At 47.0% G+C, this 20,916-nt stretch overlaps 8 protein-coding genes across 8 annotated transcripts; 4 read left to right on the forward strand and 4 right to left on the reverse strand. All coding sequences in view use genetic code 12, as the record gives it.

Annotated features, from left to right (window-relative positions):
- Nucleotides 1-260: 260 nt before the first annotated feature.
- Nucleotides 261-3,164, forward strand: NAM7 (ATP-dependent RNA helicase; the record flags this gene model as incomplete). The annotated part of the gene is made up of 1 exon (XM_002619636.2): nucleotides 261-3,164. One exon carries the CDS (start codon nucleotides 261-263, stop codon nucleotides 3,162-3,164), a length of 2,904 nt encoding a protein of 967 aa, XP_002619682.2.
- A 2,187-nt stretch (nucleotides 3,165-5,351) lies between these two features.
- Nucleotides 5,352-6,272, forward strand: FOB63_000794 (uncharacterized protein; the record flags this gene model as incomplete). Its single annotated transcript, XM_002619637.2, has 1 exon — nucleotides 5,352-6,272. One exon carries the CDS (start codon nucleotides 5,352-5,354, stop codon nucleotides 6,270-6,272), a length of 921 nt encoding a protein of 306 aa, XP_002619683.1.
- A 1,367-nt stretch (nucleotides 6,273-7,639) lies between these two features.
- Nucleotides 7,640-8,668, reverse strand: AGA1 (Aga1p; the record flags this gene model as incomplete). The annotated part of the gene is made up of 1 exon (XM_002619640.2): nucleotides 7,640-8,668. One exon carries the CDS (start codon nucleotides 8,666-8,668, stop codon nucleotides 7,640-7,642), a length of 1,029 nt encoding a protein of 342 aa, XP_002619686.2.
- A 2,398-nt stretch (nucleotides 8,669-11,066) lies between these two features.
- Nucleotides 11,067-11,363, reverse strand: FOB63_000796 (uncharacterized protein; the record flags this gene model as incomplete). Its single annotated transcript, XM_002619641.2, has 1 exon — nucleotides 11,067-11,363. One exon carries the CDS (start codon nucleotides 11,361-11,363, stop codon nucleotides 11,067-11,069), a length of 297 nt encoding a protein of 98 aa, XP_002619687.1.
- A 1,338-nt stretch (nucleotides 11,364-12,701) lies between these two features.
- On the forward strand, nucleotides 12,702-13,211 carry UBC13 (E2 ubiquitin-conjugating protein; the record flags this gene model as incomplete). Its single annotated transcript, XM_002619642.2, has 1 exon — nucleotides 12,702-13,211. The coding sequence occupies one exon, from the start codon at nucleotides 12,702-12,704 to the stop codon at nucleotides 13,209-13,211; it is 510 nt and encodes a 169-aa protein (XP_002619688.1).
- Nucleotides 13,212-14,096: 885 nt separating this feature from the next.
- Nucleotides 14,097-15,074, reverse strand: FOB63_000798 (fluoride transporter; the record flags this gene model as incomplete). Its single annotated transcript, XM_002619643.2, has 1 exon — nucleotides 14,097-15,074. The coding sequence occupies one exon, from the start codon at nucleotides 15,072-15,074 to the stop codon at nucleotides 14,097-14,099; it is 978 nt and encodes a 325-aa protein (XP_002619689.2).
- A 1,837-nt stretch (nucleotides 15,075-16,911) lies between these two features.
- On the forward strand, nucleotides 16,912-17,820 carry PET9 (ADP/ATP carrier protein; the record flags this gene model as incomplete). The annotated part of the gene is made up of 1 exon (XM_002619644.2): nucleotides 16,912-17,820. One exon carries the CDS (start codon nucleotides 16,912-16,914, stop codon nucleotides 17,818-17,820), a length of 909 nt encoding a protein of 302 aa, XP_002619690.2.
- A 756-nt stretch (nucleotides 17,821-18,576) lies between these two features.
- On the reverse strand, nucleotides 18,577-19,881 carry SPE2 (adenosylmethionine decarboxylase; the record flags this gene model as incomplete). Its single annotated transcript, XM_002619645.2, has 1 exon — nucleotides 18,577-19,881. The coding sequence occupies one exon, from the start codon at nucleotides 19,879-19,881 to the stop codon at nucleotides 18,577-18,579; it is 1,305 nt and encodes a 434-aa protein (XP_002619691.2).
- Nucleotides 19,882-20,916: the final 1,035 nt, after the last annotated feature.

Below are 20,916 nucleotides of genomic sequence, written 5' to 3' on the forward strand. Positions count from 1 at the left end.
CTTCAAACGACAGCTGAAACTGCTGGACTTGAAAATCGTACTAGTTTAGTCTTCTTTTGGATGAATCCATTTCTCTTCATGGAATACGGAGCACTTTGAGAATAACTTAGATAACTTCGCATTTCACAATTTCAGAATACTCTCAGAAGGCTTTGGGAACTCCAAAAGGCATTTTCGACAACTTTCAAATACCTTCTAACCTTGTCCAATTTCTCAAGGCTTCACATCAAGTCTTTCCACGGTGACTGGTCTTCGCATCTATGCGCACACCCATGCGCACACTTTCTACTTTTCACCAGATTTCCGCTCCAACCATGGGCAGCACTACAACAAGCAGCGATGAGCATGAAACGAGAGCCGCTGCTGGCACGCCCGCATTGGATCCATCTGTCCCAATAGACGGCGGAGCGCCGTCTCAACCGCTCTCGCTTACTGACGAAACCGAACACCTCACCGCATACCAACATGGAAACGAAAACGAAAGCGAAAAAGACGGCGAACACGACCACGAAGCCGAGCCTACTGAAGCATGCTCCTACTGCAGCACCAGCGACCCTGCTTCGCTTGCCCGGTGCGGCACGTGTCAGCGCTGGTTCTGCAACGGCTCGAGCCTGAAAGCCGGCTCTCATATCGTGGCGCACTTGGTGCACCTGAAACACAGCGAGATCTCTTTGCACGAACAGCTGGCCTTGGGCGGCGACCCGTTGGAATGCTACAACTGCGGCAGCCGCAACGTGTTTGCGCTTGGGTTTGTGGCGGCTAAACAGGAGCTGGTGGTTGTGCTTTTGTGTCGCATGCCGTGCGCCCAGGCGCGCGATATCAACTGGGCCACCAACGAGTGGCAGCCGCTCGTGGAGGCGCGCGCGCTCTTGCCGTGGGTCGCCGCGCAGCGCGAGCCGGCGCGCGACGTCAAGCCGGCGCAGATGGCGCGCCTCGAGGCGCAGTGGCGGGTCAAGCGCGACGCCACTTTGGCCGACGTGGACGCCGACGCCGACGGCGCGCGCGACCTTGCCATGGCGCTTTTGCGGTACCCGGATGCGCTCGAGTACCAGCACGTTTGGGCGCCTCTTGTGGAGGCGGAAGCGGCATGCGACAAGTTCATGAAGGAGCTGCGCGTGTTGGACCATCTTCTGGTCACATGGGGCACCGTCGCCTCTGGGCGCCACACGGCGCTGTTCATCGTGTCGACCTACGAGACGAGCGAGTTGCATGTGGCGGTGGGCGACGAGGTGGTGTTGCACCACCGCGATTTCGGCGCCGCCGAGTGGAGCGGCGCGGGCGTGTTGGTGGCGGTTCCGGGCGCACGCACCGATATCTACACCGTCGAGTTGCAGCCAAGCGTGGTGCCTCCGCAGGCAACCACCGGGTTTCTGGCGGAAATCGTGTGGAAGGGCACGCCGTACCAGCGCATGCAGCACGCGCTCTTCCGCTTTGCCACCTCCAACGAGTCTGTGTCGGCGTATGTCTACCATAAGATATTGGGCCACGATGTGGTGGAGGTGGAGTTTGACGGCGAGAATTCTCTAAACAACAAACGGTGCAGCGCCCTCAATGCGTCCCAGCGCGCGGCAGTGGCCCATGCGATTGCCAGTCCGCTTACGCTTATCCAAGGCCCGCCCGGAACTGGTAAGACCGTCACTTCTGCGGCGATTGTGCGCGAGCTCGTGCGGCTTCGGCGCCTGCGGGTTTTGGTGTGTGCGCCATCGAACGTGGCGGTCGACCATTTGGCCCTCAAACTTCGCGCCGCGGGCCTCAAGGTGGTGCGTCTCGCAGCCCGCTCGCGCGAAGACATCGAGTCCGAGGCGACGCCGCTCGCCCTCCACACACAGGTGCGCGCGGCGATTCCGCGCAGGGTGCGTACACTAGTGGATAAACAGGCGAGCGGAGGCGAGCTCGATGCGCGCGCAAAGGCTCGCATCGCCCGCAGTTGGCGTGCCGCAGAACAGAAACTCATTTCATCGGCCGATGTGATTTGCACTACTTGCGTGGGCGCGGATGACCGCCGGTTGGAGGAATATGAGTTTCCTATTGTCTTGGTTGATGAAAGCACCCAAGCCACCGAACCGGAAGCATTGATTCCCATCACACGCGGCGCCAAACAGGTTGTGCTCGTGGGCGACCATCAGCAATTGGGCCCGGTGGTTTTGGACCCCGCCGCAAGCGCCGCTGGACTCCGCAGGTCGCTTTTCGAGCGCCTTGTGTCCATGGGGCACGTTCCTTTACGGCTCGAAGTGCAATACCGGATGCACCCAGCACTCTCCGAGTTTGCGTCCAACATGTTCTACGAAGGTCTGCTTTTAAACGGCGTAACCAGCGACGACCGCACACGCCCGGGCGCAGACTTCCCATGGCCTGTTCCCGACCGGCCCATGATGTTCTGGGCCAACTACGGCAAAGAGGAGATTGGTGCCAACGGCAGTTCGTACTTGAACCGTGTGGAGGCAATGAATGTCGACAAGATTATTGCACGGCTTGTACGTGACGGTGTTCTGCCCGATCAGATTGGTGTGATCACTCCATACGAGGGCCAGCGTGTCTACATATGGCAGTATTTGAAGTTGAACAGCACTGTTCCTAAGAGCGCTTTGAACGAGCTTGAAGTGGAAGTGTCTTCAGTGGATGCATTTCAGGGTCGTGAGAAGGATTATATCATTTTGCTGTGTGTCCGTGCCAATGAAGACAGAGATATCGGTTTCTTGAAAGACCTGCGCCGTTTGAATGTGGCGCTTACTCGTGCCAAGTTCGGCTTGATTATTTTAGGAAACCCCCGTTCCTTGAGTAAAAACAAGCTCTGGAACAGTTTGTTGGTGCACTACCGTGAGAGGGGATGTCTTGTAGAGGGTCCCTTGGACAATTTGAATCTCTCGCTTGTGCCTTTGGGTCAGACGTCCAACCAGGAAAAACTGTTCATTTCCGGCCCTCGCAACACGGACTTCGACACCCAGTCGATGATTTCGCATGTGGTGGATGGAGACGACCCAGAATTCCATTACGATGCACCACAGGAACTGCCGCTACACGACGATGTGGTATGGCCAAGTCTTTCGAACAATGCGGCTTCACGTCTACAAGAAAAGAAATCGCAACCATCAGCGTACCCAAAAATTGCTGAAGATGATCTCAAGGCGTTTGCCAGCGCCTTTGCTAGTGGGCTTAACTTGTAACTGGTGTCGTGATGCCAGCTGCAGGGCCTCTCAAGCATCCTGTGCATGTTTTTTTGCGCTCAGCCTGGTACAGTTTTGCGCATATTTACCTAAATTCCTGCGGCAATTTTATACGAAAGCTGCGTGAGATGCTTGCATCAATTAGTCTTCCGGCGTACGCCTCCCGTCTAAAAATGCCTTTCCTCGTGCATGAGTATGTACTGCTCCAGCAAGACACTGGTTTATCCGAAAAGTTGCTCACTGGTCTAATGCTTGCTAAAATGCAAGTAATGACAGACGTCGCCGAGTCTATTTACGAATGGTACAACATGTACCTTGCGCTTGAACATTGGTTGTTGATGTTGGTGTTGACTACTGCGACGACAAAATTGCCTATCGTGTTCAGTCTCACGTGTTACTGATGTTGTAGGCGTCATGTTTGTTTGCGTTTTTCGACACATTTCCCTAGAATGATAGTATTTCGTCGGATTTGCGTTTGTGCGGCAGTTGAAAGTTTTCTCTTGTATAAAATAGTTCTTCCAGGCGGATGAATAGGTATTTGTCTCACGTGCCATGTACGATTTTATTTATGTGCACCCTTTGTATTTGGATCGTGAGCCCTAGAATTCAAGCGCAAGCGAGTGTTTCTATAATTGGTTCATCCTCACGTATTTACGACAGAGTTTTAGGCTTCAATACAGAGTTTAAATCCACGCCAAGATCTCATCTCCAGAGCGCAAAGAAATATTTTGTAATCCAAAAGTACGCAACCTCCGGTTGTTGTTTCATTTGCGTTTTCCTTTATTTCTAACTTTGTTGTCTTTAGCAAAGGAAGGGCCCAACACGCAAGTACAGTCATTTTTGATCCACATGCAAGGTAAGGCTAAAGAACAATCATGGTCGGGCTCTCGAACCCTTGTAATTGACGACATTGTAAGGCATGGATTGTGTTCCACTGGAATTTTTAGTGTCTGTATATAGAGTAAACTGGCACCTATCTTGCAGAGGTCGAAACAACGTTGTCAGACAAGTCTTTAGTTTGTGCTGCACATACATCGAATGGGTATACACATGGGCGTACACGCACACCTTGCAGGGACCCACTGCATTATTCCCTTGTGTTATGACTTCTGACGCATACGTTGAACTGCATCTATATACATTGGCTTACATGATGTTGCATTAAAATCAATTTGCCCAACGAATGAGACTTTAGGGTGGCGCTGCAGAAGGTACTGAATCAATGCCATAAGCTGTGAAAGCCCAACCGGCACGAGTTTTCTGCACTTGGAAAGAGCGAAAACTTTGTTGCAGCTTTATCTAGCTCGCCATGACTTTCCCTTATTTCCTTGACGCTAGCTGCACGCGTGCGCATGTGCGAGGATTCCTCTGACGTGCGACTAGCAACTTAGCCCGCTGTGCCTTGAGTTATTAATAAGATTGTGCAAGAGATGCATGTGGTTGCCGAAAACCTCCCTTTCGGAATTACCGACAGTGACATTTGCTTCACGGCCAGCCGTAACCCAAAGTCGCGGCTAACCACTATGGTTGGCCTCAAACCATTGCCTACTATCCTCGGGACTCATGCTCAGCCCAAACGTCCTGAAACCCGAATAAACTTTTGCTGTAAAGTCTGCGACATGGCGACATGATGACATGTTTGGCATGACATGAGTCTTGCGATTTCCTCGTGTCTATATGTATTCTCACTACTCCACTTTCTCGTTCTCGGGCAATTGCAACTGTGTGGCTACACTTTTGCTTCTACCACGCACATCTCGCGTCCACTCACTTCGGCTTTCCTGTTTCTTTCCGTTTCGTCTTCCGGCACCACCGCCTATACGCTTCTGTTGCATCTGGTTTCCTAATCCCCACGACCAGCATTTTCGCCTCGTCCCGGCGTTTAGTACATATTCCTTTTCTCATCTGAGCATCCCATTCCTTTGTTGGCGGCCCTCATCCTATCTAGTCGCCTTCCCAACCTCCATCCACGTCCTATACTGTTGCCAGCTTTGACAAGTGCCGTGTGTTCTATCTACGCTGTGTCCGAGTTTGGTTGTTGTGTTTCCCGCTAAGCGCCATTCACCCTCTTGTCAAGTGTTTGGCTCTACGTAAAACCTTGTGGGTGTCCGTCCGTCCAAGACTGGTGTTTCTCACTATCCCTACTTCCCAATTGCAGCCTTTTCCCACTTCCCATAACGCCTCCGCATGTCGTACAACACCAATATGCTGCTAGCCACGCGGCAGCGATCGCGTCTTTCACACAGCGACGTCAAACTCATACTCTACCTCATTGTACAAATCAAGCCCTTCAAGTATGTGGGCGACCGCACCTTGTCGCAATCGCGCAAGTGGGATCTTATCCAGCAGAAGTTTGAGCGGTACAAACTCAGTCGCGGCACCACGCCCATATCTGTCCCCACTGTGCGGACGCTTCAGCGGCAGATGGCCACCGCATTGCGCAAAGCGCAAACACTACAACTTGCAGATCCGCCGCGCGCTCCCTTTGATGTATTCCGCCACTTGCTGTTGCAAAGTCTGCTTGCCGACTTGGAGCGCGCTGTGCTTGAGTTGTACAACTTGTCTGAGGCATATAAAACGGGCCAGACCGTGGGTCCACTCCCGGACATTGTGCATTCTTTTGCGGACCTGCCGATTGAGGCGGAACCGGACGCAGAAGACGCCCCCAATACGCCGAGCCCACATGCGTCAGATCTGGGCGACGACATGGACGTGCCTGATGCCATGGCGCCTCTTCTTGCGAGCTTGCATGCATTGATGGACCAGAACGCGGCTTTTTACGGCGAGTGCATGGCCATGATGCGCCAGCACTCCACAGCGATGGCGGAAAAGTGCGCGTACTTCGAGCGGCTTTTGACCTCCACAGCAGAGCTACTTAAAACTACGCTGCCTAAAACTGGTGCTGCTGTTCTACATGCAGAAACGCATGCAGACGCACCTGCGGCCGAACCAGCAGATGAACCGGCAGCAGATGTACCGGCAGATGTACCGGGAGATATACCGGCAGATGAACCCGCAGATGAGCCAACTGACGCAGCTGCCGGCGATACCTCGGATAGCACCTCCAGAGAAAGGCAGCTGGGCTCGCTTCTGGTGCTTCTTAATTGAATCATATCTTCCCAATCATTCGGTGCTACCCACGCTCTATACCTGCAGGCACGCTTGGAGCTTTCGCTCTTGTCGCATTGTTTCATTGCGCCCTCGACATTTAGTTAAGGCTGCAATCTGCATCTACTCCCTCCCGCTGCCTATTGCAGCCTTCTCAGCATGGTCTTCCACTGCTTCCGTGGCCAAGGCGCATATCTCTATTCTTTCTCCGTTTCATGCGCAACGGTCCAACTCTCGTTTTTATGCCGGGCCAATTTGCCCATAATGTTAGTGTCCGTCTGTTCGCTCACTGTTTTGCGTCCTGTCTTTGGGCGGCTTTATTAGTTGGTGTGTGTGGGGGACTTTCGTCAGCCAGGCTTGTACATTTCCGGAAAATACAATCCGCATACATTCTTCGCATCCGCATGGCCTTTTTGATGTGAGTGTCCCTACGTTGCCCATTTCTCATTTTTTTTTATTTTGGTCGATCATCTTTTCCGCTTATTTTTATGCTTGATGATATGCGTGTTCCCAGGCGGGTTTTCTGGACCGCAGTCTTCGCCCTTTTCTGTAATATAGTCCGGTGATGGTATTCTCCATACAAAAAGAGTAATTGAATTAATGTTGGTATCTTTTTAAGAGTAAGAGCGCAATTTATTCCCTTTGTTGTAACTACATTTAAGCTACAATTGTTTAAATAGGGTGTGAAGCCATAGTTTCTTCAGAGGGAGACAAAGCAGTCGTATTTTTTCTGAAAATTGTTGGCCCAGCTTACTCCCGGCCTTCCCGGATCTTTCACGATGAATTCCCATTTCGGCGGCGCTTTGATATTTTCTACCTAGTTTATGAGTCATCACAAATCTATCTCTAGGAGATAACATGAGCTACCGGGACATGTATTTCATGCGGGGATTAGGTATAGTCATGGTTCGAAACCCTGGTCATCAACATACGCATGTAAGAGCACGTATTTGTACATGATAGCATCCTAGGCTACCAATGAGAAAAATCATGCACTTAAAAGGGATTCCAATACAAGATCTGAAGCCTCGCATATGCGTTAATACGTCCTTACGTAAAGTTTGGAGAACTCGTAGTTAAAAGGTATTTAAGGAGAAAAATAAATAGAATATCTTGTAAACAGATGGGTTGTTGAAGAAAATCTGGGGTCCGAAGAAAGGATAAAGAACCGAAAATGTGCAAAAAGCAAAGATGCATCTTGAAATGGATCCGGAATGTGGACACATTCCAAGCTTAATTCACGAATAAGCAGGAATATAGTTGCGAACATAAATAAGTGAGTCGGGCCAAAAAAATAAAAAAAAAAATGAAGCAAATAATTGAAATGTCTAACTGGAAGTGCAATGGTATCATGTAAATGGGAAAAGTCAAAGAGTTGGGAAACAGAGGAAACCTTGGTTTTCTTTCAGGAAGTCTGATCCCATAGAGAACCCGAAATCAAGCGAATTCAAAAAGGATTCGTTATCTCCAAAAGACATAACCTCCGGATTCAAAATCTCTCCGTCCGATGCCAGCATCTTTTGTTCCTCTGGGAGATGCATAAAGTCTTGTAAAAGTTTGTCTGCCGATGGGGTCACGGGCGAAACTTGGGCCGAAGAAGTGTCTAGCAAAGAAGAAGCATTAAAGACGATGTTTGATTCCAGCACAGATCTCTGGCTCCTTCTGGAGTGTTTTCTGACTGCATTTGGGCCTTTGTAACTTCTGAACACTGATCCATCTCCGTTTTTGCGTCCGGTAAAAGTGGAAACAGATTTTGCTCTTTTGTGGCCAACAGAAGATGGCTGATTCAGCACGACCGAGGCCTGCTCGGGGTATGAAAATGCCATTTGATGTATGTTGTTATTCTGGGTTTCGTTTGTGGCTATGTCAGCGCTTTCAAAAGACTGCAACATATCTGGATATGGAGCCATCGGTTGTGGTTGAGAATAGTTGTAGTCCATGTTCAAGAAACCTAAGCCGAGGACTTTCGTGTCGTCAGCAAGGAAGAAAGAATCATTGTAGAAGTCCGTGTTTTGTGTTTGAGACATGTCATCATCCAGTATACTTCCGAAGGAGAAGTTCCCTAAGGACAATGGAGACAACAAGCCCGAGTCTGTGAGAGGTGACGTATTTGATGTGTTGGGCAGTGAAGTTTCGTCGTCATCCGAACTACGGACGGGCGATAAGTCGACAAACACAAAACTCTTGGGCACTCCATCCTTAGACTTTGGTCTTTTCGTAGGTGGCCGCTTGGCCAACTGTCTACCAGCAGCTGAAATTCGCAAAGAGTTGTTCCAGCATTCGAGAGACAGATCACTAGTGAGAGTCGATGTGCCGAGAGATGGAGTTCGTTTGACACGCCATAACTTTTTGCCATTTGCAGGTGGTGCAACTTGTACTCTGTTTGTTAGAACCATCTTTGGGGATTAGGGAATAGTGTTGAAGTAGTAACATACTGCGTGGTCATTGTAAGAAGTGAAGGTTCTTCGATGTGATTCTGATGAGGTTTGGACAAGAGTCGAGGTTGGGAGTATGGATATTTATAAGGCTTCTCGTGGATGAGGGGAACCAGTCTTTATTTTCCTCTGGGCTGCTCTTGAAAGTTTCAAACCAATGCAATTATAGGACTGATGGGGTACGGAGATGGCATTGAAGCTACCGGAAACGCACTGGGTGGAAATTTTACCTTCTGAATTCTAGTAAGGGTGCAGTTTGTGCATTCCATTTCTCCCGATTAGGACATTTTCGTTTTTACCCCAGATTTCGTCACTAGGTTAGTACAATGCCCATTTTGAACTTTATTGTCACTGCGATTTTTGTGTCTAAAAGGAGCTCTAGAATCTACTTGCGCTTTAGGCACAGGAGCTGGTTCGTTCAGTTTTCACGGCATTATCTGTTCCGAGACACATTATTGAGGTTTTAGGAGCAACGAGAAGGTGCTGAGACGTAAATTTCATCCATGCAAGTGATGAGCCGCCGCTTCGAGCAGATTCCCTAATTAGGTTGAGTCGTACTTGCGGAGAAATTAGGTGCATGAAGAGTTGCCCAAATAGGAAATGTTATCTGCAATAATCGGAATGCGCAAGACTCCGCTTTGACTAATCGAGCACTACAAAAAAGAAAAGCAAAAAATATATCCGAGGCTTACCTTGGACCCGTTGAGCCCTTAATAAGGTCGCGTGCAACGTAGGCTTCGTGATGTGTAATAAAACTAAATCAAATTGAGCTGGAGAAAAAGCGTAGCACAAACCCAACAAACTTGTCATAGCTTCCCAAAAGAGTGACCAAAAAAACAATGCCTCAGGGGTGTCTACAAGACAATAGCAAATGATTTGCAACTTCTTCGCATGCCTATCGTGGTAAGAGCAGGTCGAAGCCATTGTTCTGGGTTAGAAGCCCTTGCTAATGCCCATACCCAATTAGTCACTTCTCCTCAGTGAGGCGCATAATTACGAGACAGTGCATCCGCAACGCCAGTGATTGTACATTCCGGTTACCATGGGCGCCTTTCAGTCTGACGCGGCGTTCTAGAATCGCTTGGCGCGTTGGCGAAGAAAATAATGCCCTTTTGATTTCATTCATTGGCGCAACAGCCAACGACTGAACGATGGAACGATAGTTATCGAGAAAGGTGGGGAACTGTGGAATTGCGAACCCGAAGGCCCAGATTGATGACTAGCGATAACAATAAGTCCATTGTTCATTTCTGCATCCATAAACCCCTCTTTCTGGAGAATCTGTGGTGCGAGCACGACACTGACGAAATGTGCGTCTAGTGACTGAATGGCTAAAAAATGGAAGCTCGACTAAGCAATTTCCTGTATTCAACAAAAGGAGGGGTCCGACAACGCTCGTTAAGGCGGCAGACGTTTGTTCAATAATGATTTGCAAAAAAATTGATTTGATAAACTAATGCCGCTGCAGGCTCTCCCATTGTGTTCCCCAGCGAAGTTTCAAGTCATTTTATTCCCCAAGACATGGAAGGCTTGTCGCATTCAATGTACCATCCAACGTAGCCTGGAAGGCCCTCACATGAACCCTGATGCGGGCCAACAGTCATGACGCACAATGCGGATTCTATTAGCGAAATTTGCATATGCAAACGTGCAACGTCCGGGGAGGAGTTGGCGATGTTAGAGCAAGTAATAAATGTGGCCTAAACAGGAAACTGGTAAGAGCCCCGATCCGTAACATTATGCCCGCCATTAGTCCAGTTATGGGTGCGGAAAATCTCTCCGCCATCAATTTCTCCGCACTTCGCTCCAAAGGAAAAGCCACTTAGACCTCGGACTCACAAGACAACTAAAGATCAAGTGTGGCTTGACCCCGCCGAAAATATCTTCTCCTTCTTGCAGGGGTCAGGATTGTTGAATAGGCTGGAAGTAGCATCCTGGAACAGCGTCAGAAAGTAACCTCAGTGGAATGTTCCGTGTGCAAGCAGTTTCTTGGCTGTTTGCCTCGACAATTTTCGGTTGCGTCTGAGTCAGCTCAAGTTTGCGTAATTTTCGTTCTGGAGCGTCATAAACGTGGCTTTTTTTTGGCCTTGTCTTTTGTGATAGCATTATTTGTTGCTTTGAGATCGTCTCCGTGTATGGTGAAGTCAGCCAAATATTGACGGACTGATTCCCAATGGTTATCGCCCATTGGATGATGTCCTGGTTTTTCCCTCTCGCCAGCGGCTGGAAAGTCCAACTCGGGCCTCTGTTTCAATCAACCATTCTGGGCTTGTTTCATATGATCATTCCAGCTTATTTTTTCGTGGGCACCTCTCGTCTACTCATGGTCAGTCCTTCCTTTCTCTTCTCCTTTGCCCTACTACTTGCTGTCCTGCTCTCTTTTCTTTGCCAACTCTTTTTCATGCTCCTCCAAGCCCCTTCTTATTCTCTCCTTTGCTTCCGGGGTGTAATCGAGCGTTCTGGTTTCAAGTTGTTTAATGGAGAGCCCAAGCCCTTCCTTCTTTCGTCTTTCGACCTCCTCCTCTGACCGAGGCTCAAACTTTATAAACTGGAAATCCTTCCCCGTTTGCCAGAATGCATAGACCCCTGCAAAAACTGCAATGGTTCCAACAACAATTTTGTGCGAGATGGGCGAAGAAGGTGGGAGTGGGGGCATTTTAGCAGTCGGCACCTAATGGGAAAATGATGGTTGTTCAAGGATGAATAATGTAGATAATAGCTCCAATAGTCACCAATGTAGGCTGTAACTGTGAAATTGGCTGAGTATGATGGAAGTCTCTTGGTTTGATTTCACCTCTTTTCGCGAAGCCAGAAGCGCGAGAATTCCCAGACTAGGAAAATACCACCAAACCAGCCATACGCTTATCACCGAAAAAGAGGCAGTGCACTCAAAGAAGTTGTTCTGCACTGAAAAAGAAGTGTTCAGCGAATTATCTGCGGATCTCTTCTGGCTATTTTCTCAACCAAAAATGTGTGTGTGCGTGATTCGCTAACATCCAATGAATCTTGAAAAGGACCGTGAATATATAATCCAGTATTATGCCATTTCGAGCCTTTAGGATTACGTAAACCTATTCCGAATTCACAGAACAGTAAGCCGGTGTTTTGCTGATAAAGTTTCTAGTGTCGCAGTAGACCATGAGATTCCTTATATATAAACAATTGAACGCATGTTTACCTGTTTGTCCAAATTTCCGTTTTAGTCAAGCGTGGTTAGAAGTTTGCATTGTCAGAATCGGTGCTCCCAGAAAGGCAACGGTCTTGGTCAATGCAGTGGCGATGATGAACGAGTTTTCGATATCATTTCCTAATCGGGTAAGACCAAGATCTGTGCGTCTTTGGAAAGATACCACCAACGGTCTGAGACATGCTCAAAAAGGAAAAAGTAGGGACCTCGCTTTGCTCTCGGCTTTCTTTGCATTACGTTGAACAATGTTTCCTTCGATATGGTTAGTTCTACTTTTGCTCAGCCTACCATCTTTTACTCAAGCGTTATTCCATCGCAAGTTTTTTGGCACATGAAATCAGCCTACTATTTTCGGGTCAAGAAGCATGTCACTGGCACCCAAGTCTATGGTTTCTTATCTGCTTCATGTTGCGGTTCTCCCTCTGACATGTATGATTATCATCACATCCTATTGCCTTTCAGTTTCTTTCACACTACACTATGTAGAATTGTCTCGATGTTATCGTTGAATTCACAATCTGCATTTCCACTAGAACCGAACCAGAGTCTTTAATCCGGTGTTTTTCCTTTTCAAGACATGTAATTCCCTTCAAAGTCAGGTGGCGCACTTCCTGATCCGGTAACATCTCTCATGACGTGCAGGTAACCCATTGTCCGGTCCAGCTATAGCAGGCCTTTTAGATCCAACAAAGTCAGTGAAGCAAACTTCCCGATTGGGTATCACGCTGTTACTATATTGATGTTCCCCAAAAGAAAGCATACCCAAAGTGACGCCAAACCTCTGGACCCAAATGTCTGTTCCTGCATATGGTCTCTCTGACAAAGTCCCTCGCTCCGTTCCAAACCCTTTCCCCTTCTTTAACCATGGCCGCTTTGCCCAAACGAATCATCAAAGAGACCGAGCGCTTGGTTTCCGATCCGGTGCCCGGTATTCTTGCCGTTCCTTCCGAAGAGAACTTGCGCTATTTCGAGGTGACTATTGACGGCCCGGCGTCGTCTCCGTATGCCAACGGGAAGTTCAAGTTGGAGTTGTACTTGCCGGACGACTATCCCATGTGTGCGCCCAAGGTTCGCTTCTTGACGAAAATCTACCACCCCAACATCGACAAATTGGGCCGCATCTGCCTCGACGTGTTGAAAGACAACTGGTCGCCGGCGTTGCAGATCCGGACCATCCTTTTAAGTATCCAGGCGTTGTTGGGAGCGCCAAACCCAGACGATCCCTTGGCAAACGATGTGGCACAGGAGTGGAAGCAGGACGAGCCACGAGCTATAGCGGTCGCGAAGGAGTGGACAGAAAAGTATGCGGTGGAGTAGATTTCCCGGTAGAGCAGTATATAGTGATACACAACATGGAGGCGGACCGTAGATGAGGCTAGGGAAAAGGCCAAGCAGATCTGATATCTCGAAAGAGCTCAAACAGACCGGAAGAGTCTATGAATTGTGGATTATTGATCAGAGGAACAGGAGCAGATGAAGCATCCCGGAAGAATGTGACACTCATCTAAAGGAATGGTCATGCGTGTTTGGTGAATAGCTCTACATACATAGTAATCATTAAGAAAGAATATCTCCAATAACCCGAACCTTTCTTTGGTATAACAATTTATTGTATAGAAAATGTCATTCTAGATTAACATCTCGGTACATTGTCTTATCGAGGACTGTTGTAAGCCCTCTTGTCTTGATCTCACTCAATGTTTTATTTTGCAACCTAGGAATGAAGAAAAATCATTTTTCAAAGTGTAAATTGCACTTGTGATGAGTTTTTACGAGTGCCGATGGAGTTCACAGCGATTATCACAGTCCTCTTTGATTCACTGGTAACCAAAGCACCTTGAGATCAAGAAAAGGTACATTTAACAAGAATAATTTTTAATAGTACATGATATTAGGTGGGCCACACAACAGGCATATGAGCACAAGAAGTGAAAATAGGCTTTAGACATCCAAGCGTGAACTGGCTTGAGAAAGTCGAATTAAAACTGTGATGAAAAGCCTCGAAGAATGATATGGATCACAGCAATGGGGAATGCATTCCTGAAGAGAGCTGGCCAGAACCGTAAACAAATAGCAGAGTTCGTCAGCAATATTTGGGCTAGGTGATGATTATTCGGCATCCTATATGGTAACAAATCTTCAATTCAATTCGTAGAAGAAACGTTTCGGGCAAAGTACGGAGATCGGGAGTAGAGACGAAGTTTAGCATACGGCAGCAGTGAAGCCGACAGCCCAATCGTACGAGCCCACAATTAATAGCACAATAACAAAGCCAAGTGCAACGGAAACGAGACCATACAAGTACGCTGAACCTAGGGAGAGGGAATAGAGTTCAGCAACAAAAGTCAGAATTGTCGTCACAGTAGCACAAAAGCCATTATCCAAGCCCCAAAGTACATGGCACCCCATTTTTCCACGAATAACGGGCGAATTGGAGAAAGGGCGTCGGCGGCCACGGCTCAAAATGGTAAACACTGCAAGTAGCAAGGTTCCACCGACGTTAACGGCAAAAGTCCCCATTGGAAAGCGTGGAGTACGAGGATTGAGCAATTTCGCCGCTGCATAACGAATTAGAGCAGCCCAAGGAGTGAAAAGACACGAAAACATCCACGGAAGCCAAGCGCCATGTTTTTCAGTAGCAAGAAGTGCTATAACGCCGCCGTACATTGCTAAACCAACAATGTGAATCGCGTATTCTGTTCGTCGATAAAACGTCGGCGAAAACAGACCGATACGGTCAATTAATGAGCCAGCATGCTGTCCCACGACATACGACGATGCAGAAATGGCCATGTGTGCTATGAGAACTGCAAGAGCTTCCATGATACCATACGCCCGATTTGGGTAATGGAAATGTTCAGAAGACATGTTGGCGGTCTTTTCAAACAGCTCTAGAATAAACGAGGAGAACGACAGACATGTGCCACAAAAGCCTGTAGTCACTCCCACATACATGGGAATTGCACCTTTGGAACCATGCGTAGGCGAAACCTTGCGCCAAATGTCATTTGTCTTGACAGCTAGGCCCATAATAAAACATGCAGCACAGTTGGCCCAGATTACGCCGCCTAAAAATGCCCCTGAGTATGTTGTAAGGGCGACTAGTCCCATACGGGCCAAGACACCCCAAATGGAGAAGAAAACGATGCACAACAGAGGTCGCCAAAACGAAACTTTCATCTTGATACTATCAGGGAGGAAAAGGAATACGGAAACGTGGACAAAAAGGCAAGAAGACCTAAGCCAAGCCAACGACCAGAAATCGGTAATTGTCCCAATCGGAAAATAAGCTCAGAGAAACGGATAGATACAGAAGTTCGCTTTGCGTCAGGGTCCTTGTAATCAACAGTGATAAGACAAATATGAAAGGAACAGACACGGTGGATTTGAATGTTCAGATGAAGATCGAGACTGATCTATATTCTGACTGGATGCAATAGATTAGGATCCGTATCAGATTGTCCTATGGTTGAAGCCCCGAAGGAAAAAGTGAGACAGCTGAAACGAATGTTAGTCACACGCTATGAAGAATCCACTTAAGTAACCAGAAGAGCAAAAACAGCCAAGTACAACCACATCAATGTTTTCTCTTGTATTCAAAGACAACAATACCAGTTTTCGGGCCGAATGGTTCCTTCTCCCTAGTCAATGTCTCTTACGAAAAATGCTAAAGACGTTGCTCAATGAAGATGGATCCAAATTCAAGTGGCACTTCGAAATTCGCTATGTGTATATCACGCCCACGGCTGTCGTATGGGTATCGGATAAACTCGAACGATTTTTAGCTGATTTAGATTTCCTGATTAGTGTTGACAGGCCTTTGGACAGGAGCGATACGACAAGCGACGTCACTGAAGGAGCACAAGACAAAAATTTTCTCTTTTACAAACCAATTTTACTACTCCCTCATGAGAATTTGTACAACGGCACAATGTCGCGGCCCTAGGATAAATGTCGCACTTACCATTCGGAATTAAGAGTGCGCGTCTTGGCATGCGGAGAATCTCGCCTGCCCTTTACGTTTCCATGACCATTTATGCCCGGCGCTCAAAGATTCTGCCATGATCTGCCGGTGATCAGCAATCTGGTTTTCTCCTTGTGGTTTCCCATTATTTCCCGTTTTTTCCCCGGCGCTTAGGACCACTTGGTTTGTCTGCAGTACGAGTACGAATGTGTGGGGGTTCTTTAGCCGCAGGATCCTTTGCCAATGGGCCTTCCGAGAACGAGCGCGAATAGCTTGGGTGTAATGTCGTGTTTGTTTCGCAATGTCGTAGCGGTGGCCTCCCGGACTTGAATTCTTCAAACGCCGACACGCCGAGTCGATGTGCCCAATGTCGTAGAAACGCCTTACTCGAGCCTACAGCGTTCTCTTCTTGTCCGAATATGTTTCATGTTTAACTGAGCGATACTAAGAAGTCTCGAAAAAGACCAATCATCTGCAACAGGGGCGCGGCGGAACAATAACAAACGAGGGAAAAAAAAAGAAAGTCTGTTCGCAGAGACATTGGAACGAACAAATCAACGTCTGCGAACTTGTGCAAACCAATGGGCGCGGAGCATGTCGCAAGCGCCCCGCGACATTATTTTCCCCGTGCATCAGTGCCAAAAGAAAAAGACTTTCTGTAACCACATACGGAGGTAAAAGTAGAAGTCATTTGTGCCGAAGCTGTGACAGCTCGTAATTTCTAGATCATGTTAACCAATTGGCTCTTGACTTCTACTCTAGATGACCATTCGGAGCAAATGGAGCAAGAGCATTTATGTCCTCCGGCACATAGATTACGGCTCTAGACCAATCACAAGTTGCGGTGGTCCCCGATAATTGCCGTGTCACGTGCAGGGGGCATTTTTGCGTTGCCAGCTGCGGGTTGCGACATTTTCAGCGCGCACAAAATTTTCCATCGCCCGCGAAAAAATATATAAACGAAACGATCCCGGCCTTGCTCGTGCTTTTCCCTTTTTTTCTTTTTCCAGATTTGTTTCTCAGTCCTCTCCACTACAATCTATTCAATCCATAATGGCTGCTGACAACTCTTTTCTCGTTGACTTCTTGATGGGTGGTGTTTCCGCTGCTGTCTCTAAGACCGCTGCTGCCCCAATCGAAAGAGTCAAGTTGTTGATTCAAAACCAAGACGAAATGATCAAGCAAGGTCGTTTGGCCAGAAAGTACGACGGTATCCTTGAATGTTTCAAGAGAACCGCTGCTGAGGAAGGTGTTGGCTCCTTCTGGAGAGGTAACACCGCTAACGTTATCAGATACTTCCCAACCCAAGCTTTGAACTTTGCTTTCAAGGACAAGTTCAAGAAGATGTTCGGTTTCAAGAAGGAAGAATCCTACGCTAAGTGGTTTGCCGGTAACTTGGCTTCCGGTGGTATGGCTGGTGCCACTTCTTTGGCTTTCGTCTACTCTTTGGACTACGCCAGAACCAGATTGGCTAACGACGCTAAGTCCACCAAGGTTGGTGGAGGTGAGAGACAATTCAACGGTTTGTTGGATGTCTACAAGAAGACCTTGGCTACTGACGGTATTGCCGGTTTGTACAGAGGTTTCGGTCCATCTGTTGTTGGTATCATTGTCTACAGAGGTTTGTACTTCGGTTTGTACGACTCCTTGAAGCCAGTCGTTTTGGTTGGTCCATTGGAGGGTTCTTTCTTGGCTGCTTTCTTGTTGGGTTGGACTGTCACCACTGGTGCCTCTACTGCCTCTTACCCATTGGACACTGTTAGAAGAAGAATGATGATGACCTCTGGTCAAGCCGTCAAGTACAACGGTGCTTTCGACTGTTTCAAGAAGGTTGTCGCCGCTGAGGGTGTTGCTTCCTTGTTCAAGGGTTGCGGTGCTAACATCTTGAGAGGTGTTGCAGGTGCTGGTGTCATCTCCATGTACGACCAATTGCAGGTCATCCTCTTCGGTAAGAAGTTCTAAGCGCAAGATTGAGCTTGTATATATATACTCCCTTATTATTTATCTTGTTAATTGAAACTTATCGTATATTTTTTAGTAGCTATTTGGAAAGATTGTCAGCTTGGAAAGTGGTCAACGAGAAGAATTCTAAGTAGTCCACTTTGTCCATCACAGCACCTTTAAGTAATATCAGTTGGGGATGTAGTAAAATTGTATCACCTTGCTTGGAAACTGAGTAGTATATCTTCTAAATATACTATATGTCCAAAGCTGTTCTGTTTTAGTTGACTGGCATGTTTCACTTAAGTCAGCCGAAACTCATTTACATTCGACGATGTTAATCTTAACTCACAAACAGTTAACTGTTCCCACGATGATGGTATTCAAGTCAGTCTCACGGATATAAATGGTGATGTCTGGTGGATGGTTCGTTGGCAATCTCTATTCATGGTTCTCAAACAAAATATCAGTACGTTTGATTGATGCAGTCAGATCATAGTCTCGAGTAGTTGTTATCAATTTCATAGCCATCATCGCATATTCTACATCCATTTTGTTTTCTAAACTAATTCAGTCAATAATGACTCTACATTGAATATTTGAGACGTGCATTCACTACTGCCACAAGAACCCAAAGGAGTAATGTATCAGAGCGGCTTCATCGAGACAGGTCCTTCACCACCTTCAAAGGACGCTTGTCTACAAGCTGTTCTGATATCCCCCAGAACTTCCTTTAAGAATAATGCAGCAGCATAAATCAGACAAATCAAAGTAGCATCATTGCTTCTCGAAGTTCAAGTATAACAAATTGTGCTCGCCCTTCAAATCATAGATGACTTTTTCGTGCTTCTTGTAGCCCAACTTGGCTAAAGCGCCATCACACTTGGATAACTCCAACAAGCTTTCGTGGTTGGCGATTTCCAGCAGCGATAAACCATGAGAAGACACGTCGGTGATCATAGTCATGGAAAATCTCCCTGGAGAGAAAATGGCTAAGACTCGTAACAAAACATCAGTGACACTAACGTTAGATTTCGACGAAAATGGATAGTTGGTTTCGAACGATGCGTACGACCATCCACATTCAGGTGTGATGTGGAGCGTATAGTAGTAGCCGTCTTGATCGGACGAGACTGAGTTGGACGAGAAACCGCAAGGCGAAAAGGCAAAAGCATCGTGGAGAAACTCTAAAGGCGGCTTTTCTTCATTCTCGTCGTCGCTTAAATCCATGTTGTCGCTCAATTCTGGTGAAGGCATAATGCTCCGTCCGACAGGTACAACATTGGTCTTTTTCTCATCAAAGATGCTGTTTAAGCCAGTGGAACGCATAATAGTCTCGCCAAATTCGTGGCCCAAATCATGGTCTGCATCGACCACAGATTCTGGTCCCGGAACACGCTCCAAGGAAAACATTTCTGCCTTGTTGGGATCCAAACGAGTCATCAAGATTTCAAATGTTTGATCACGGCTTGTGCCAAAAGCGGACCTTCCGCTGCCAGATCCACCAGTGTACAAGTACCAGTGATCATCGGAAGTGAAATCGCCCACGACATACAGCTTACCCGCGACAAAGTGCTTGTTGAGCAATTCAACCTCGCTTTTCCAGTCTTTGTGCACATGCTTTTGCTTGTCCGGGAACATGAACGATCTTCTGGAGTAGAACACCTTCTCGACCAGCTTCGAGTCGATCTTGGTGGGCATTCCGTTCACGGTACAATATTCCCTAGCAATGTCAAACATTTCGTCTAAAGCTGCCAAAGTTGTGGTTGTACCGCAAGTTTTCAAAATCATCTTGTGTGGGAACACAAAGAGAGACAGTTCGGACAACAAGTATGCATCAACCGCAGGAGTGGACTTCATAGATAAAATCTTGCAGTTGACTAAATCCAAAATCGAAACCCATTTCTCTAAGGGAATCGCTTTCAAACCTTCGGAAGTCACAGACGATGGAATATCTTTGGGAGAGGGCCAGAACCAGACTTCGAGCAATTTTTCAGGGCCTTCAAACGCAAAAGTGGAATCCAAATTTGCGGACAAGGCATGATCAACGTAGGAGTTTTCGATGTAAGCAGGAGCTACCATATTCTTCTTTTGGGATAGGTGGATTGGAACTTACTCTTGGGGTGTGATAAGTGACGGTACACTCGGAGATATTCGAAACGAAGAGAGAAGTAGCAAGAAACGTTTCAAAAATACAACGAGCGGTGAACAGATCGGGATCTGATCGACGGGTTGGTTTTTTTTTTTGAGTTTTTTTCTTTCCTTTGGATTAATATTCCTTTGGAAGTCTTTCACTAGAGGCGGAAGGGGGAGGGTCGACAACCAATAGTGAAGCGCAAGTGCGGATAAATGATGTCAGCAAGACAAAACGATAAGAAAGTGTAACTGGATTAGAAAGATTGTATGGTTAACCTGTTGATGGAATCTTCACGGCTTTTGTTATCCAGGTTCGAGGATTTTATTGGAGTTGATAAAGTTCGATCGTGAAGGCTTCTTAGGCATAAACCACTGACGTTATGGAAATCGTGTTGAACTTCTTTGCAAGAAATGAAAGTGAAATCAAGTCTTGAGAGAAGTTGAAAGTGAGAAGTTTGAAGAGAATAATGTCCGTGTCAAAAGAAAAAACACTCTTGCTGGGTAACTTAAATGTGACGCAAAGCAAAAAAAATGACTAAGACCTTTTTCAATCTACACTACTGCGCGATATTTCAGCGATATTTTATGCCAAGAATCAACCTCGCACAGCAAAGTGAGACATGTATGAAAACGTCAAAAAGAAATGTGCAAGCGAGGGTGGAGAATATCATAAATTACTCAAACACTCATAGTCATATCGCACAATAGATTTGAAACTATGCTTTCTTTTAACGCAGAGAGACGAGATGTAAATAATTTTCTTGTCGTTGCATTTGTATGTTCTACGGCGTTTTCGCGTATTTATTGGACACCTGCAAGTATTTTGCCAAATAGCTACCATTAAAGAACAACCCAATCTCAAGAAAATAGGAGCTTTCATACAAAAAGATCCAACGAGTTATGTTTTGCAGCTTTTTTAGATACTTACAAGCGGAAATAAGAACTTTTCAAACCGTTACCGTTTTCCTCGTGCATCTCATC

Source organism: Clavispora lusitaniae, assembly GCF_014636115.1.
Source record: "Clavispora lusitaniae strain FDAARGOS_655 chromosome Unknown tig00000003_pilon, whole genome shotgun sequence".
Lineage (NCBI taxonomy): Eukaryota > Fungi > Ascomycota > Pichiomycetes > Serinales > Metschnikowiaceae > Clavispora > Clavispora lusitaniae.